This window comes from Enoplosus armatus, chromosome 14 (assembly GCF_043641665.1).
Source record: "Enoplosus armatus isolate fEnoArm2 chromosome 14, fEnoArm2.hap1, whole genome shotgun sequence".
In the NCBI taxonomy this organism is placed as follows: domain Eukaryota; kingdom Metazoa; phylum Chordata; class Actinopteri; order Centrarchiformes; family Enoplosidae; genus Enoplosus; species Enoplosus armatus.
In genome coordinates this window covers 5,949,646-5,969,678 of record NC_092193.1, presented here as the reverse complement: position 1 = coordinate 5,969,678, position 20,033 = coordinate 5,949,646, and the positions used below count along the sequence as shown (strand labels likewise).

The 20,033-nt window shown below is 40.1% G+C and overlaps 2 protein-coding genes across 4 annotated transcripts; both read left to right on the top strand.

Moving 5' to 3' along the window:
- The first annotated feature begins 251 nt into the window (after positions 1 to 251).
- LOC139296590 (cathepsin Z) lies at positions 252 to 4,566 on the top strand. The gene is made up of 6 exons (XM_070919044.1): positions 252 to 379; positions 1,368 to 1,531; positions 1,821 to 2,000; positions 2,844 to 2,991; positions 4,017 to 4,182; positions 4,356 to 4,566. The coding sequence occupies exons 1-6, from the start codon at positions 252 to 254 to the stop codon at positions 4,467 to 4,469; spliced, it is 900 nt and encodes a 299-aa protein (XP_070775145.1). The 3' UTR covers positions 4,470 to 4,566.
- A 4,332-nt stretch (positions 4,567 to 8,898) lies between these two features.
- Positions 8,899 to 18,664, top strand: mppe1 (metallophosphoesterase 1). 3 transcript variants are annotated; one of them, XM_070919295.1, is made up of 9 exons: positions 8,899 to 9,264; positions 9,399 to 9,507; positions 11,025 to 11,128; positions 12,946 to 13,026; positions 14,199 to 14,307; positions 14,664 to 14,744; positions 16,380 to 16,502; positions 16,708 to 16,848; positions 17,813 to 18,664. In XM_070919295.1, exons 1-9 carry the CDS (start codon positions 9,014 to 9,016, stop codon positions 17,996 to 17,998), a joined length of 1,185 nt encoding a protein of 394 aa, XP_070775396.1. In that variant the 5' UTR covers positions 8,899 to 9,013; the 3' UTR covers positions 17,999 to 18,664. The 3 variants fall into 3 exon arrangements, with proteins under 3 accessions (XP_070775396.1, XP_070775397.1, XP_070775398.1); XM_070919296.1 differs by having other exon boundaries at positions 14,199 to 14,323; positions 14,695 to 14,744; XM_070919297.1 differs by lacking the exon at positions 14,664 to 14,744.
- Positions 18,665 to 20,033: the final 1,369 nt, after the last annotated feature.

Below are 20,033 nucleotides of genomic sequence, written 5' to 3'. Positions count from 1 at the left end.
AAATATCTGAGTACTTCTTCCACCACTGTGCTCCGTATTGTTCGATAAAGTTTTTCAATTAAAGAAACTTTATGGACGTCATATACATTTACAGTTATAGCCTCCTGTCATAAAAGCATCCTCATGTATATTGAATTTAATATCACAGTACTGAACAGCCCATGTGATGGTGGTCACGGGAGGTTGTCGTGGTAACAGCAGCCGACAGGGGGCGCTCTGTGTGTGCGTCAGATGAGGGAGGCGGAGCCAACATGGCGCCTTCAGTAACTGTACCGCTGCTGTTTTGTTTAGCATCATTTTCATTGCAAAGTAGCTCTTCCAGTCTCTTATCTGAGCCATGTTACAAACCCTTCAGAGACGACAGACCAGACTCTGTCCAGTAAGTGACGAGAAAACGTACATTTTCTTCTGAGTGTAATGTTTTGGACTTTGGTCGTTTACCTCTGAGTGGACTAACGTTACTCCTCAGCGGTGATTTGGACATTTAACATTAACGTTACACTCTTAAGAAGTAGCTTAGCGTTATATTAACGCTAACAGCGACGCTACTTTGGATATTATCTGTGTTTCTTACAAGCTGTTTGCAAGTAACGCTATATAAGTACAGTTTAAATATTCCATAGGCTTATATAGTAGTCAGTAGTGAGTTTATAGTAATCTAGTATAGTTAATAGTAACTCGCTCTGGTGTAATGTAACGCTGGTAGCTAGCTTCATTAACTTGGGATGGTTCTCCATCCATATTGTAATGTATATTATTATTATTATTATTAGACATCACTATTATCATCACTACTCACGTTATATCGTTATAAACCACAGCACAGTATGTTATCTCTGAAATGTCCAACTTCTCTATTACACAATCATCAGGACTACTTAATACAAATGCCATTAGGGTTGTCATAGGGATTCTTGTAGGATTTATTGATTCGTAGAGGCACAAAATTCATGGAGGCAATTTTTCATGCTTTTTCTGCATGGCATGCATTGTAATTATTATCAATGACTCATTAAATTAATCAAAAGTCCTTTAGATGATTCCTGACTGATTACCTCTAATTGTACAAGATTTGGCAGTTAAGGGTACTCATTTAAAGCAAATTAATTTGATTAAATGTACTTAATGGCTTTGTGATTTTGTGACTCTATTAACTTGACAGTTACAGCTGTAAATGAAGATAATCTCTTATGGATATGTATAATTGAAATCTGACTTTTCTGCGATATTATGTGTTTCTGCTCTATGTTTCTATATTTATTACAAGATTACTGTGGTTCTTCCTTAAGAGGGCTGACTGTTCTGATTTCTCTTGATAGTATTAACGATTTCAGCTACACATGCGCTTCATCCTTTACTTATTTCAGGACGCAGGCCCGCCCACGTGAGTATGTGAAGGTGTCGGACCTTCCTCTGTCATGGGACTGGAGGAACATCAAGGGGAAGAATTATGTGAGCGTCACACGGAACCAGCACATCCCCCAGTACTGTGGGTCCTGCTGGGCCATGGGAGCCACCAGTGCACTAGCTGGTAACCACGGCAACGGAGGGAAGGATGGAGAAGGGAGGGAATGTGATAGAAGAATAGAGGGATGGACAGAAGATGGGATTGATATTATTATGTGTATTTAGAATATGTTTATTACACAGTTTGTTCACACAATATGTTATATAGATATTATAATGTGCATATTTTATTTTTATTGACTACACAGTATCACATTAGTGTGGCAGTGAGCATGGAGAGCAGCATCCACCCTGCTGGCTGAGCTTACCATTTCAACTTGTCAGTATTTGGTTTTGTTATTCTTTCCTCTAAGACCGCATCAACATCAAGCGTGGAGGAACGTGGCCGTCGGCCTACCTGTCAGTCCAGAACGTGATAGACTGTGGGAGGGCGGGTTCTTGTTATGGAGGAGATCACCTGAAAGTCTACGCCTATGCACACCAGCGAGGCATTCCTGACGAAACCTGCAACAACTACCAAGCCATAAACCAAAGTAACAAACATACAATTTATATCTTTTTTGACTCTGATCAGTCTGCATGCTGTTAAATATGGACAAAAATATTTGTGTTTGTGTATTTATGGTCTGGGGCTGTCTATTTTCATTGTTTGGCCTGGACCCCTTAGTTCCAATGAAGGAAATCTGAATGCTACAGCATACAATACCAAAGTGTGCTTTTTACTTTGGAGAAGGTCCTTTCCTCTTTCAATATGTCAAGACCCCCGTGCACAAAGCCAGGTCCATAAAGAAATGTTTTTTCTCAGTTTGGTGTGGAAGACTTGACAGGCCTGCACAGAGCCCAGAACTCAACCTCATCCAACACCTTTAGGATGAACTGGAACACCAACTGCGAGCCAGGTCTTATCGCTCAGCATCAGTGGCCAACTAACTCACTAATGCTCTTGTGGCTAAATGGGAGCAAATCCCTGCAGCCTGATTCCAAAATTTCCTGGAAAGTCTTCCTAGAAGAACAGACAGCATTGAAACCCACGGGTTTGGTTCAACAGTCTCGTATGGGTGTAATGGTTTGGTGGCCATATATTTCTGGCCATATAGTGTATATCCATTTTAGTGGAAAAGTGTTGCTATATTTCAGACTGACGTTGCCGTAGTGTTGTAAAATGTTTGTTTGTTTAAGGACAGGTATATCTTTAAATCGTCGTTTTGGGAAAAAAATTATTAGTATTAAAAAGTATTATTGGGGAAATGTAACTAACATTGTAGGTTGCAGTTTTTCAACATTTTACTTCATGGAAATTGTATGGGATTGAATAGTAAAATGAGTGTCGCACTGCGATGTAAATCATCATAAATAATCTTCTCCATTTGTTTCAGAGTGTGAGCAGTTTAACCAGTGCGGCACATGCTCATCTGAATCCTGTGCCGTTGTGAAGAACTACACTGCGTGGAAAGTTGGAGACTATGGAGAAGTTTCTGGAAGAGACGAGATGAAAGCTGAAATTTACACCAACGGGCCCATCAGGTAGAGTCCTCCCCAGTCATTTCAAATTATCCATCCACCTACAGCCTCCATGTGAAGTAAGAGATTCAGCCTAAACTTTTCACAGAGTAATTCTTAATCATAGTGAAGTTTTTATCGGTAGATACATATTTAATTGTCTTTTTAAAACTTTGAGAAACGTAACAGCACTGAGTATCATTTTATTTCACTCAGATAAGTCTTAAAATACAGTAAACTATATTAATTTAAAGTATTGACCTTATATCTTACATACAGAGGTATATATTTGACCATGTGTTCACTTTAATTAACACAACTGAGCTTCATGTCATTTTTTAAAATGTCATTTACTGATGTTCTTTTCCTCATCCTGTCCATTTATAATTTAACGTCTCACATTAGCTGTTATTCTCTTAGTAAAGTTCTGTCTGCGACAGCTTTTATATTGTCTTTAAATTAATCCCATGCAGTATTAACAAGGTCTTAAAAAGTCTTCCATTTGCTTTTCTAATACCTGCAGATGTGTTGGATCAAACTTTTCAAAAACTCATCAGTTGTCATTTGAAATGTTTGTGCTTAAATAAGAGTTAATAGGATTGTGACATGGAGAAGTTCAAAAGCTGACCTGTAACTGTAACTCACTATTTATAAACACTGTATGAGACATTTTATGAGTAAAAAATATGTCTAACCATGAAAAGAACTGAGAATTTGTGACATTGGTACGTATGTCAGTGGGGAAGTTATACAAAGGCCCTACAGGGGGAAACTGAAACTGCTTTTGTGAACATCTGACTGCAGACTCAGAGCAGAAAACTGTGTGAAACTCAAACATTTAAGTTACAAGGACAAACGTTGGTCCTGCTTTTACAGACAAAAGCACGGCCAAAGAAAAAAAGTCTAGATTTAGACCCTTATTTGAGCCCATAGAAATGTTCTTTCTATGATTCATAATCACATTTTAGTGATCAAGCGAAAAAAAAGGAGACGTGTAAGATTTTGCTGCAGCTGATTGAAGGACTTCTTCTCTTCACTCCGTCTTTCAGTTGTGCCCTGATGGCCACCGAGGGCCTGGAGGAATACTCTGGAGGGATCTTCTCAGAGTTTCACCCCCTGTCTTTGCCGAATCACATTGTGTCTGTGGCTGGTTGGGGTGTGGCGGAGGACGGGACTGAATACTGGATTGTCAGGAACTCCTGGGGGGAGTTTTGGGTTGGTCTCTTTCTTTCTCTCCCTGCAACACACCCTGCCTGCTCAGCCTGCTCTCAGTCTGACATAAATCAGCAGGAGCTAACAACTTCACTTCACTACATATTTTTAAGAAGTCATTTGTAATTAAGTCATTCATTGCAGAATAAATAATGTTTGTTTTCTTTTCTTTTCAGGGAGAACATGGCTGGGCAAGAATAGTCACCAGTGCCTATAAAGGACGAAAAGGCAATTGGTTCAACCTGGGTATTGAGAAAAACTGTGCATATGGAGACCCCATTGTAACATAGATGCATCATTATTGATAGAAAGATAATTTTGTCATGGCTGTTTGTTTTTTTTAACTAACTTTTGATAATTTGGAAAAATTAAAGGAATAGTTCAACATTTTAGGAAATTTGTTTTGTTATAAAACCAAATTATAAAACCAACAAGGTTTTTGCCAAACTATGTCTTGGACGGGAGCAATAACTTCCTGGAGTCTCAGCTGGTTGCCAGGCAACTGATTCAGGCCAAGAAATTGTTTGCCAAACCACTCCCCGTAAAACCACAACATGTAATTTTCACACTTTGGTTTTTGTACAGAATAAGTTCATTATTGAGCATTAGAGGTTTAGAGCCACGATAGCCATTTCCCCCTGTTTCCAGTCTTATGCTAAGCTAAGCTTACCGCTATACCGTTCCAGCTACATATTTTCCTTACAGACACGAGAGTGGTATTGTTCTTCTCATCTAATTCTCGGCAAGAAAGCGAATAAGCTCACTTCCTAAACTGTCAAATTATTACTTAAAGTTAGAGGAGGAAAGATTAGCTCCATTTTGATGTCCACTCGTGTTAAACCTGTAATTAATGCATTCATTTTCATAATTCATTCATTCATGCAGTTTTAGAGCTTTCCCCATGAATTTTACAAGCTTAACACTGAATTTAAATAAATATTGTAACACAGAATCAGTGAATAATTAATGCCCCTGGACAGACAATCTGCTCCTGAATTAAATTTTAAGCTTGAAATAACTCAGACAAAAAAACAAAAAAAAAAACAGTCTGCAAAAACTGTAAGCTCTACACTTCAGATCCATTATCACACATTTCTGAGGAAACTATTTATTCCTTCAAACAACAGGCGAGCTGAGTCACTCACATTTAAATTCACCTGTGATGAAACAGCGTTGGCAGAGCTCAGGAAAGGGGAGCTTACAGTTACATTTTTTCTTCCGACACACTGCATAACATCGGCACATACTGCTTCTAATGAGTGTCTGGAGGCTGACCAGTGAGACTAATTTAACATAAATCAAATCTGGTTGGACACAGTATCACAGACAACCAACACGAGTCGGGTGTCAGGGTTTTTTTTACATGCAAACCTGACTCATATGGAAATGTCTTCTTTGTCACCTTCATTTGTTAGGTTAATGGATGCATGAATCAGTGTTTCCTGCAGATTTGAAGAACAGAGGGCCGTTAAGGACACTGGGGTCATGTCCTCCTCTGTTATTTTTGTGGAAATTTGGGGTTTTAGCCACTTGATTTGTTAAATTATTAATTAGTGTTTGATAAGGATTAAGGCCAGTGATGATCTGTATTTTTCTTTTTGGCAGCAAATCCCATGAAAAGACCAAAACCAACAATTAATTGATCCAGGTATTTGGAGTCAATCCCACGAACATTTCCCGCTGCTGTAAATACTCATTGGAGCACCAAATGTGTATTAATCCGCTGCTCAAAATAGTCCCCAACAAATGCTCAATTTATTCCTTTTTGAGGTACAAATACAGTGCCCAGCTGTATAAGGAAATTATTTATTTAGTCTTTATTATTTCCCCATTAGAATTGTATTCCTGACCATGTGGGGAAGGCTTTCGAACAGCATGTCCATCCTCACGTTGAATCTCGAGATTGAGTCTCACATTTTTAACAGAAAAGAATGTGTTGCAGAATGAAGGTGTGGGGTTTGAAAGAAGTGGACATTTAAGACACGGTGGGGGTCTAATGAAAGACATTATGCAGATGACCTACTCCATACGACTCCAAAAAGAATTGGGAGAAAAACAGTGGGCATGAGACAGATGAGACAAAATGATTATATGTACAATGTGCAATGTTTTAAATTTTACACAGTAAAAAATGCTTTGATTTACTCGTCATCCCAAGACCTCATATTAGCCTGCTTTTTTGTTTCTTATTTGCTTTTTGCTCACTGTCCATATAATGTGAAAAATGTTCGTCAATAAAAACTGGAAAAAAAGAATGAAATGAAAGACACCATTGAGTTGCTTTATGGGAAATGTAAGATCTAGTGTGTTTGGAGTTTGACCCATGCTTGGGGCTAAAGAGCACGCTGCGTTCACGGACAAATTAGTCGTCAGTCTCTGCAGCTCTGTGTGTAATTTACATTCTCTTCTCAGGCTGCACAGTTGTGCTCTGAAGACACGTCACATTCACCATGAACAGCAGCCCGTCGCTCCTGTTGCTCCCGTCGCTCTCCCAGCTTTTCAGTCGGTCTTTGGACTAAAATCTTGGCCACTGCCTTGAAAGGAAAAGAGTATTTTAGGAGACAATTTTGCATGACAACATGAAGGTTTAAATGGTGTTTTAAAGCCCTCCCAACGCTGACAGGAATTAAATACTGAATACTAGCCTAAAAATAAATATTGTGCAGTTTTTTTATTACATTATAGGACCCCCCCCTCTCTCCAAGGTTGCTGACCACCTCCAAATTCCCAGAGAACCTACTGAGTACACGCCCTGTGTGTCCTCAATAGTGGCTAAGACCCTGACAGTGAATGAAAGCAGGATTTGTAATATAAAAGACCGTGAATTGTGTTTCTTGGTTGTTTCAAAAGAGAGTATCTCCAAATTAGAAATTCAGCTCGTTGGTGTGGGTTTTGTTGGTACTCTTGAATGCTTTCTCCTGCGATGCGAGGAGTCATACTGGGCAGCTTTGTTAATCAGTTTCAGGCTTCAAAACTAAGTTGTGCATTTGAGGGCCGTTTTACAATTCAAGGCAAATGTTCTTCATGTTGTCAAAGTCTGTTTGTCAGTGGGGAAAAGTGGAGTTATGAGTCTCCACCCTTTTGGTTTTTAGAGACAAAAATGTCCATTCATGATGGAAATCAAATCAGAAGTCTGAAAACTGAGATGCCTCTCCCTTTAATCGCTCTGTTGTGCGTCAGCTCCCCTCTGTGCTGCTGTGCTGCTCTACTTTTTCACAGCTGCAGCTTCCTCATTCTGCACGAGTCAAATTTTGGGGAGCGTACCAATGTTCCCCAGCTTAATATCCTCTTAATTTGACACAATAAGGAGACATTTCAAGGGTTTTATGTTCTGTGTCAGTATGTTGATATCACCCACCTACAGCTTATGGTCTAATTGATGTTATAGTCCTTGTAGAGTGGCTGAAGGGATTTTTACCATTCAAACTGTATCTGAAACATCCATCTCCCTTTGTTCTTTTGCAATTTGCACTTTGAGCCCTCACCAATCTCTTACAATGTTAGTTTATATCAAGAGACACACGTGCTGGGAACAAATGGGTACAGAGGGATGAGCCCAAATCTTGCACCGAATACCAGCTGCTGGAACAAATGTTTTTGTGTCAGGGCGAAGACAGGACTGGAGTGAATGGGCGTAAATTTCCTCCTCATCTTTGCATGTGTGAGTATAACCTGGCTCTTGTGAACCAACTGGTTTAGCAGGAACTCTGAGGCCACAATTAGAGCCATCTTGTTCGAGCCGTTTACTGTGTGAATCAAACTCCTCACTGGTTCTAGTTTCCAGAGCTGAGCACACAAGCAAGTCTCCTGGTGATCAGATTTCTGCTCCTAATCACTTAATCTCATTTGTCCCATAGTTGTTGGCTCCTTTCCATCTGTTTGTATTTGTGTTTGTGTGGACAGGAGCCAGGCTTTCTCGTCACTGATCAGTATTTATCAATAGTTGTGTAGTTTACAGACTGATAACTTTCATGACTGATAACCTTTTTGTAAAACAACTTTTAGTTCAAGAGTTTTTGAGTCTCTCGTGCTGAACACCCCCTCCGCCGCTCCTCGCCCCCACGCGCACACACATACGCTCAAAAACACAGCCGTCAAGCTAGCAGGTGTTAGCAAGAAAAACACCGGAAGTTAGCCGCTAATGCTTTTACGTTGAGTTAAATCTGCTACGTTTGAATAAAATAATGTGTTACTTCGTGAGTTAAACACAAAAGTGACAGTTCAGATTAAAAAAAAGAAGAGAGGCCTAAAGGATTTACACGAGTATACATGTATCGCATTTCTTCTTAACAAACCGTAAATCGTCTTAAGCTAAATACCTCTTCGGCTACACTTTTACTTTTAACATTTTCAACCAGAATACTTTCTCGACTATTGGCCACAACAATGTTTATTTTACAGCTTTAAACGCTAAATGCCGTTATCTGCCATTACATTCCGCCATTACCCAAAAACACATGACTTTGATGTGATCCTTACTGTACATGATCGCCTTTGACGTTTTATTTTGAAAATCTACACCCACCGGAAATGTTTGTAGCTTGATGATGAGGAGCTGAGCGGAGCCGAGATTTCTCCACAGCGGCAGGCTGCTGTCCTCTCGGTTGTCTCACCACAAGCAGAGGACAATTTAAACTTTTTTTTTAATCGTACGTTTTAAATCACCTGGACTCGACACGGGGTTTTTTTGTGTGTATCCGGCGCAGCCTCAGAGCAACTTGCCATGAGCATCACTCGGCTGGAGACCTAAACAGTCGGGGAAGATGCCTCATGGACCGCTCCATCACCGCCAGTGCGCCAGTTCAGGGCATCCCAAACGACGAATAACAAAGAAATGCCGAGGTTTAGCGTCAGATGGATGGTTGCGGTGCTGCTGATTCTCGTGGTCGGCGGCGCTTTCTTCTTCTGCGAGTATCTCATCTACTTCCCGACCATCCTCAAGTGCGCCTGGCCGAAGATCAGCCATGCACGGGGCGGAGAGGGCATCGACGGCCGGCCGATGGACTCAACGGTCCGCGCTATGGTGCTGTCGGACACCCACCTCCTCGGAGCCGTCGGGGGACACTGGTTCGACAAGCTGAGGAGGTAATGTCATTTTCCTTTTTTTCTTTTCTTTTACAGCAATCCATCACCAGTCCTCCATCTATACATCCGTCTGTCATTTGTAAACAAAAACAACAAATAGAGCTAACGCTTACTTGTTGTCTCCAAACGCGCAGGGAATGGCAGATGGAGAGGGCTTTCCAGACCGCTCTGTGGCTGCTCAGGCCCGAAATAGTGTTTATTCTCGGGGATATCTTCGACGAAGGCAAGTGGAGCTCGCAGAAGGTAACGTAGAGCCCTTTATTTTCCTTCTTGCTTTGTCTGCAAACCCACAGTGCTTATGAGGATGATGATGGTGGTGGTGATGCTTGTGAGAGAACAGTATGTGGATGCAGAGCAGAGGCCGGTACTCTCCGGTCATCATCATCATCATCATCATCATCATCATCATCATCTTGTACCATCCAGGCCCGAGAGGCTGCAGGTTTTGAGGAAAACACCAACAACAGCATCAGCATCAGCTGCAGCCTCTCAGCCCTCCATGGTACATCCATCCTGCTTTAAGAAAGAAACAAATCCCCTGGGAATTCATCTATTACTGGATCCATCCATCAAGCCAGATAGAAGAAAGAAGAGAGTGTTGGACAAGTGCAGCACAGAGCAAAGCCTCATTAAAAAAAGGAAACAGAGCTTGCAGACTGTAAAATCTCCACTAATCTACGTTCCCACGTCAGCTTCCTCACTCATCGTCACACTTGGTTGGCAACTCTTCTGTCATTTGTATTCTGCAGACTTTCTGCAAGAGGATGCACTCAAATCTTTGAATTTGCAGAACACTGAAACTACAGTAGGTCTGCAACTAGAGATTGTTTTTTATTATGGATCAATCTATTGATTATTTTCGTAACTACTCAGTTCATTGTTTGGTTTACATGTAAGAAAATAGTGAAAAATTCCAGTCAACAGTTCCCAGAACCCAAGATGACGTCTTGAAAGTGCTTGTCTTGTCTGAAATACGGCTGTCATTGTCGATTAATCTGTCAGTTATTTTCTTGATTTATTGATTCATCAAAGCCACATCTTCAAATGACTTGTTCTGTCTGAAAAACCCAGACATATTCTTTTCAAAATGATGCAATATTTGGCACTTTAACGATTCATTGATCATTTAAATTACAGATAATTGACTTAATTGTTTCAGGCTTCCTCTTGGAGAATTTTAGAGCTTTGAATTTGCAGAAAGAGAAACGAGACTAAAAGTAGGGCTGCAACTAATGATTATTTTTGTTGTGATTAATTGTTTGATCTATAAGTAACGATCACAATTTCTTAAAACCCAAAGGGACGTGTTTTGTCCGACCAATAGTCGGACAAAACACGCACTTTTCTGAAGACCCAAATATATAAATATTTAAAATGATATAAAAAATAAAAAAGAAGCAAATCTGCATATTTTAGGAGCTAAAACCAGCAAGTGTTTGATATTTTTGCCCGATAAATGACTTCAAAGATTAATTGATTAATAAAAGTCGTCATCAGGGAGCCATTTAGAGACACATCAGTGTGAAAAACATCATGTAAACACACAGAAGACTGTGTGCGGCTTCGGCCCCTGCAGGTGCAAAATTGAATCTGGAGTCTGAATCAAAGCAGCCACCCGTGGGGGCTGCTGGGTGACCCTCAGAGACCCCATTAACTCTCATGAGCTTCCCAGGGGGAGCTCTGTCTTATTAAAGGCCTGTACTGAAACCTGCTTCAGCTGTGTGTTTGTGCTACTGTTGTCTCTCTCTCTCCCTCTGCAGCACTGGGAGGACGACGTGCGCCGCTTCCACAGGATGTTCAGACACTCCACGGACACAGAACTGGTTGTACTGGTTGGAAATCACGACATCGGTTTCCATTACGAGTACGTACAGGTTTTACAGGCTTATTGTCTTTGTTGTTCAACCTCAGCTTTAGGTAAAGCTGTGTGGGGTTCAGGGAAGGACTTTGTGCAGAGAGTCATAATAAAATAAGGACTTTGATTTCACTATTTGTCTCTTGTTCAACCTCAGTATGATGTGTTATTATTCACTGCCCCAGTTACAGAAATATCTGATAACAGATGTCTATTTGTGTGTCTCTTTAACTCAAGAAGTGTTGACTTGAGAAGACGGGTGTCGGCTGCCAAAAAGCCTCATACTATTACACTGCGCAGCTAGCAAACAATTACAACAAAGGGACTCCACATTGCATAACATTTGAGGGAATATTTATGAGCCAATTAGGAGGGATTTTACTGAGATGTTGCGTACACGGCTCGGACGCAGCGAAAGCAGTCATGGCCAAAGGTACCTGTGAGGACAGTGAGGTCATGTCTGATGTTTTGTTTTTAGGAATTTGGGGAATTTTTAAAGGACAAAGCCGTCGATATGTTTTACGTATTGTCAACAAAATCCTATCAAAAGACAAAAGACTTCTTCACAATGAACGTGGGCACTGTAGTTTATTCAGAGTCAATCCCACATACATCGTCCTGCTGCTGTAAATACGCACTGGAGCACCAAATGTGTATTAATCCGCAGGTGAAAATAGTCCCTAACAAATGCAGCATTTACTCCAGTTTGAGTGGCGTTTGTTAAAAGTGCCCAGCTGTTTTAGGACATGATTGAGCCTTTTTAAAAAATGAAATTATATATTTGTGACCCAGTTTGAGAAAATTATGTCTTAGGAGCCTTGTTAGCTGTAGTAGGAACTAATGGGCTTGTGGTTGAGTGCCACAGACAGGGTTGGGAAGTCGTAAAGTATTGAGAGACGGACTAATGACTTGTTGTTTCTGGTCTTTTTATGGTAGACCCGAGGAGTTTTTTACACTCAGTATCTTTAATTTTGACTTATTCTGGGCAAATGTTTAGGACAAAGTCATTGTTTTGCATGTCACAAGTCTTGGCTTTGAAGTCCAAGTCAAAGAATAATCTCATCTGAAAAGTGTACTTTCTTATGAGATTGATTTTGTTGTTTTTCTTAGTTTATAACAAAGTTTATGACATTTAAAGCAGTTTGATGTCCCTTGGTACAGTATGTTGTTCCTACATCACACTTACAAGTGTCTTTACATCCGATGTAATCATTTTTTATAGAGTTCTGTAATGAGATTAGTATTATAATCAAAAAATAACATAGCAATTAAGACACTTGGTAAACTGAATTAAGAATAATAGATGATTAGTTTTTGGTATATTACATCGAACATTAATTGAGAAAGTCACAAGAAAAACACCACAGAGCTGAAAGAAGCACCTACACAATATAAAGCAACCTAACACACAACACTCCTGTGGAGTCTTTGATATGATTATATCTGAGAGATCTTGGTTCACCTTTATGGTAATGTTTGAGCCAGTATGTTTGTGGTGGTGTTGTACTGGATTGCGTTATATTGCAGAGTTGTTGCGTTTATTGTGTCCAACTGTCGTTCTTAATTTCTCAGGGGAAGAAGCAGCGAAAGGGAAACACAACGAGATGCATAAAAATCATCCTACAGTTTAGTGTTTGATGCCTGCGAGTCAGAAATGTGGGACCATGTAGACACGCAGCAGCTCATGTGTGCTTTGATTTGACTCGTGCGAGCAGGAAGTGAGATGGCACAGCTCTTATGTAACAGCATATGACAGGCAGACGTGACAGACTGAGCAGCAGGTTTTTTGTTGCGGTGTGACGAGTGCGTTTTGTGTCTCCCTGCAGGATGGACTGGTTCAAGCTGCAGCGCTTCGAGAAGGTCTTCAACGCTTCCTCCACCAGGATCGTCACCAAGAAGGGAGTCAAGTGAGTGACAGGAGGAGGCAACGTACATGATAACCTGCAGCTGCAGGAATGTGACTCCGCAGGCTGCAAGGTCACAGGTTTAATCCCCTGAGTCAGTCTGCGCCAAACAAAAGGGCTTTTAAACAAGACAACAGAAAGTAAAGTGGCCCAGAGATCTTAAATATCTGCTAATGGGGGCACAAATGAGAACAGTTGAGATTATATTCTTATTTTCACACTGTGTTTGACATCAACGTGGATCTACATACAGCAAGCACTGCAAATAATCTCCTTATCAAGTCATCTATGTTTGTTAAGTCCTGATCCTCCTGAAACCAGCAAACACATCTGCCAAAGTACAAATATTTCATTTAGTTTGCATTACAAATGAACCAAAATATTCATCATATATTTATCAATTCTGCTGCAGTGACCTTAGTGCTTTTTACTATTTAAGGCTGAAATATTCTTTTATTCTAATATTCTATCATTTCTTTCACTTTATTTAAGAATAAGGTGTCTGAGGACTCCAATATAGAGTCTAGTGAGATTACTATTATGAACAAAAAAACAACAGAAAATTACATAGTTATTTATACACAGATTATATAGAAAAAAAAGAAAGGAATAGAATATAAAAATTTCCTTCATTACACACATTTAACCTGCGCAAAAAGCTAGTGAACTGGAACCAAATATTTATTACAAAACTGCATATTTATGATGAAAGTATTTCGTATTAAACTCCAATATAAAGAGAGGTATTTTCACAATACTGCCCATAAATGATTTTGATCCCTTTATTGTAAAATACAGTAAATACATAATTTGTAACAAATATCACAACGCTTCGATGAGAAGAGACCATGTTGAATGTTGTTATGGTGGGATTCATACTAAACAGCAACTGCAGCCATACAAATAACCTTGCTTGCGCTGCAGTGATGTAGCGTCGCACTGTTGTAAAATGCTACATCTCTGCTGGTCTTAAGTACAACAGTCTACCTTTAAACCCTCTTTGAGAAGAGTTCATTGCAGCTGTGCGTTTCCTCCATACAAGATTTAGTGTGAAGGTACATTTAAAGCACCCAGAATGAAAAACTTTATGATATGATGTATCTCTGCAGCCTCACTGCAGCCCTTCTGTATTTCATGCCAGCGATACTGAAGAGTTTTTATGCCTCCCTCCTCAGTTTCCTGCTGGTGAACAGCGTGGCCCTGCACGGCGACGGCTGTCCCATCTGCCAGTCGGTGGAGAAGGAGCTGATCAAACTCTCCAGAGACCTCAACTGTTCTCTTCAGGTGGGAGGAACATTTCTGGAAGATGGTAGCACACTTTCACACCGTCAGCACCTCGAGCACACTGTGCTGCCGGCGCTCATGAAGTCTAAAAGACTCAAGTCAAGTCGAGGAAGAGGGAAAAAACACAATAATATCCAAAGCTCAGTTGCACTTAGTAGGTGTTTGGTTCTTTTTACACATGCAGTAATTTTAAAAGCACATTAAAAGTGCAGCGTCTGATTGCGAACAGCGCGGATCTTCTCGAAACAGAAGGAGTGGAGAGAATATGACATAAAAACGTCGGCTGATGTTTGAGGACGTGTTGCAAGCTTGTGGACAAGACAGACGATGAATTCTTTATGTTGTCTTTTCTGCAGAACTCACAGTCGGGCAGCGGAGTGATGGACAGCTGTGAGGGCTCACAGCTCTATCCTCCCACACCCCCCATCATGTTACAGGTAAACTGCAAGTGCCTTCTGTATGTGCACTCTTCTCTGTCTGAAAGGCTCAACTCACTCTTCATCACACTGCACAAAACATTAGATTAGAGGACACGTTTGTAGTCTGTCTTATACAATACTTACAAACTGATATGTACAGTGAAAGATTATTGGTCAATATAATTGTTCCTGTTGGCCTCAAAGTGACTCTTTCACTCTGTTGGGTTTCCAAAGTTACTGACTTTTGAGTTCACAATTCCCTTCTCTCCCAGCTGAGTTTCCTTGGGACAGTCACAGGAAGAGGGAAACACTAAAGCCTGAAGAGGAAATATTATCTTCAGCAAAACTTTATATATCTTTCAAAACTTGAGGAATGATTACAGGGACCAGTGACTGTTTCAGCGTACAGCATGTGAATATTGTATAAAGACAGACTTCAGCATCTCCAAACCCACCCTTTAAACAAATATTCAATTGACAGATAATGAGGCAAAGACAATTCAAGCAACTGAACTAATTTCTCAAGTAAAAAGTTGAACACAAACATTAACTGGTTTCTCAAATGTAAATGTTTGCAGCAGCCCTCTGTTTCACGTTATGGAAAATCAAGTCCCTTTGTTTACATTTCAACCCTTATATAAGCGCACATTGGGAGCCTCTTGCTCAAGCTCACATGTGGACAGGAGAGGCCTCTGATTGAACCACAAAGCCTACGATTGTTGGACGACCTACCCTGCCAACTGAGACATAACGTTATTTATCTGACAGTTATAGACCGAACAATTAACGGATTAATCTGAAATTAATTGTAAAGATCAATGAAATGATCTGTTAGCTGCAGCCCTGAGAGGTTAAACCCCTCTGACAGTACAAACTCAATGCTGCATCCAAATACTGCTGATCATTTAAAATCTTACTGAAGATCCTAAAGTTTCTAAAGATAACAAACACGTCGGGCTGAAGAAGGAGAAATGTGTATAAAATGATCTAGAATATATAATCATTTTGATGGAATACTTCAGCCTTTAAAACATCGTTGGTCTTGAGTTTGAATATTTGAATATTAAGTGTAAACATCTTCCTGTAATACTGGAAAAAGCTGATGCAGAATATAATTGTAAAATATATATATTTTAACAATATATATGTTTTAAAGCTACTTATCAGGGAGGAAAGGGGGAAAACTGACAGGAGTTACAGAAACAGAAACTGGCTGAATCGGCCAGCTCTACTGATTATTTGTCTGTCGATTATTTTGTCATTTACCTGATTAATCCTTTGGTCTTTAAAATGTTAGAAAATAGATATCACAGTTTACAATCATATAAACCAGAAAAAAACAGCAAATCGTCACATTTGAGAATCTTGAACCAGAAATACCACTACCACTAATTTATTATATGATTTATTGCTTCAGCACACGTGTTAATTAAGTTTTGGGCCATTTTTTCAACAATTTCTTGGCTGCATGTTTGTTGTTGTAGCACAATATTTGGACTTGACCTTCTCATGATCTTTGCTGCACATGAACTCCTGTTAATCTTCTCTGTTTTTGTCTTATTTGAGTTATCAAAATTGCAAAAGATAATTTAAAACTAAAGGTGATAAAGACGCTGAGGAGGTGGTCATCATCATGTCTCCCCTGTTCTCCAGCACTATCCTCTGTACAGAGTGAGCGATGCCGGCTGCACGGGCCTGGACGCTGCGCCGCCTGAAGAGCGACACCTGCTGTTCAGAGAGAAGTATGACGTGCTGTCTAAAGAGGCCTCACAGAGGGTGAGTACTCTGCAGTCGCATCACACCGCCTCTGCACGGATCTCTTCTGAAGCGGTTCCATCCAATTAAAATACAGTACGACAGTCTGCTGTCAGACATAGTCCCGTGCAGAAGCAGCAAGATGATGATGATGATGATGAAACTGGTGATGTAAGCGAGCAGCAACCGGTCTCTGAGGTAGATGTGGGCTTTTCTCTCTCCTCAGCTGCTGCAGTGGTTTAAGCCCCGCCTCATCCTGAGCGGACACACCCACAGCGGATGTGAGGTTCTCCATGACAACAAGTACCCAGAGATCAGCGTGCCGTCCTTCAGCTGGAGGAACAGAAACAACCCCAGCTTCATCCTGGTGAGTAGAAACAGCCTCCAGTTCTGCTCCGACATGAGTTGTTTATTAATTAAGAGATGATGTAAACATCAACAACAACATGAGTCCATTCTTTGTGCTATAATCAATATTGTTATGGTAATAAAGTTTAATGATGTGAAAGGAGCTTTTCTCATGGTGACGAACCTGCAGAGAATTATCACCCTAATCTCTCATTGTTTAGCTGTTTAATTTAACTAAGTACATTTACTCAAGTTCTGTATTTAAGTACAATTTTGAGGTACTTGTACTTCACCTGAGCATTTCTATTTTATGCTACTTAATACTTCTACTCCACTACAATATTGGGGACATATTGTACGCTTTGCTGCACTACATTTATGTTAAAGCTTTGGTTACTTTGCAGATTCAGATTATTAATACAAAATATAATAAATAAACAAATAAATTCTGATGTATTGTTATAGATTAAACGGCCCGGCACTATATAAAGCAGTTCAAACCAGCCCCATCTGTACCAACTGCAACATTAAATCGATACATGCATTAATGCATTAATAATTATACTACTATAATATAATACAATTATTCTGGGCCATTCTGCATAATGAGTAGTTTTGATGTGTTTGCACTTTAAGGACTTCTTGTCCATTTTGCGACATGAAGATCAACAATAAATATAATTGAAAGCTCCAGAACAGCTACTAAATGGACCCTGTGGTGAGATTTGTTTCTGGAAATATGCGCTAGCGCCTCCAGAATCTGTAAGGATTCAACATTTTCAAATAGCACCCTTAAATCGTGTTATTGCATCTTTAAATAAATAAGTCAAATTAAGGTAAAAAAATATGCTGCAAGTAACCAAATCAGAGTTCACATCTTCTGTTTTCTGAGGCCCCCTGGTGGCTGAGCAGCAACGTCCGCTGATATTAACGCTGATTATCACCTCTAACCCATTTGCTTCCCCCCTCCTGTCCCCCCTCAGGCGTCGGTGTCGCCCAGCAGTTACGCTCTGTCCAAGTGTTTCCTGCCGGAGGAGAGCACGGTGATCGGCGTGTACTGCTCGGCCGGCGCCTGCCTGCTGCTGCTGTTCCTGGCTCACTGTCTGTGGATGAAGGGCCTGCTGCAGTGCCTCAGCCTCTGCCTGCTGGGGAAGCACAAGTCTCTGTGAACTACATTACCCAGAGTGCACCACGTCGTCCCAGCACAGAGCCCATTGGTAAACACCTGGTGTGAGGATTTGAAAATGTGACATTCCTCTTCTGAACGGGTCCAAAAATCTGTTCATACAACCTCAATTTGTTTGTCCAAAATGTTTTGCGGCACTGTGAAGAACTTGAATATATATATATATTTTAAATGTCTTTAAAGGACTCAAAGTTTATCACTACTGATGATGATGATGATGATGATGATGATGATGATGTGGACCAAATTGTTGTTACAAACCATCACTGGTGTTTGTTTTACCTTCCTTGTGAGTGCCAAACAGGTGGAGCTTAATGCATCACCACAACGAAGAAACAGGAAGTTCTCAGTCACAGAAAAGTCACTGACTTTACAGCAGTTTTCCTTATTAGAGAGTAAACACACGTGGCATTAAGTGAGACAAATCAAACAAGTACATATGTAAATACTAACTGGTCTGATTTAAGGTGGTAAAGTCAGATGGTGGTTTAGGTCTCTTCACTCTGGTTGTTAACTGTGACCTGATGTAAACACTCTGATCATCTCACTCTCTGAACACTGTTTGTTTCTGTTGTTGATGTCCGATGACCCACCCGCTGTTTTTAAGATGCATATCTGAATATATTTATTGCTGACTTTCTGTGCCAAATGTTTGTGAGGGTTTTTTTTGCCAAATTGTTAAATTGTTTCTGATGAACTGTACATAATAAATCAGAATCTTAAGGTCTGTTTTAGAGAGTTGTGGTGTAAGCTAGAGGTCCGTGTGCACTATGACTCAGTATAATCGCTCACCTGAAGCCACTTCACTCTGTGGATGAAATACTAAATATCATGGGACGTTAAAGTCCACACCTCACTTTGCAAAAAACCTGGAAAATGGCGGCAGAGATGGACACAACGTCGTGGAAATGAAATGAATGTGATTTCAACACAAATACGTGTTTGCAAATGCAGAATCATGTCAAATTAAAAAAAAAGTACTAAAAGAAGAAGAAATTATCACTGATACTGAGATTCAGTCCTCTTCACACACATTTGACTCGTCTTAAAGCTTAAAAATCTGTCTTTCATTCATCTGCTTCTATTCGTGCTGCGAGAATATTTAAATGGTGGTGCACCCTTTAACATGTCTGCGTGTATCAGATCATATTTGGCAACGTTGCAAATCAATGAGCAACATTAGCTTTTTATATGATTTTTGCCTCAATATGATATATCTGTCAGGTATTTAAACAACTGGATTATTCAAGAATATGACTGCAACTAACAATTATTTTCATTATCAATGAATCTATCGATTCCTTTTCCCAAAAATAATCATTTAGGCTATGAAACGTCACAATTTCTCGGAGCACAAAGTGACGTCTTCAAATTGACTTTAGTTTGTTTGATACACAAAGTGAGAGAAAGAACTTAAAGCGCTATTTCTTAAAAACTGACTTAAATGATTCATTGATTACTATAATTGTCACCAAATAATTTTCTGTCGATCAACTAATTGATATTCAAACAGCTGTTTTAGCTCTTCAGCTCTAAAACTCCTGATTCTCAATTCATTTTCAGAAAAAGCACTTTATGATGCGTTTAGTTGTATAAAATTTCATCTATATTGCCCACTCCTAATCTTCTTTGTGACTAATTAAAGACATGAGAAGTGCAACGTTTTCTACATTCAGTGCAGTCAAACTGACGGTCACTGTATTAGGGGTGAGGTAATATAAAGTACAATCAAAGTATTTTTAAAATATAATCGCTAGCCCTGAACACCTGCTGTCGACCCACACAGGAGATTTTAATTATTTGCTTGATTAGACCTCTTTGATTGACATCTCCCGGACTCTCCTGTCAGCTTTACTGCACTGAAATGGCTCTTTCATCAGACTACGTTCATGAAGCACCGGGACCTCCTGTGGTCCCCAGCACCTTTAACTGGATCTGAGGTCTGATCGGGGTGTGAGGGGCCTTTAAATCAGGAGATCTCAGTAGGCCTTTTTCCACAGAAGACACGTGGACGTGTC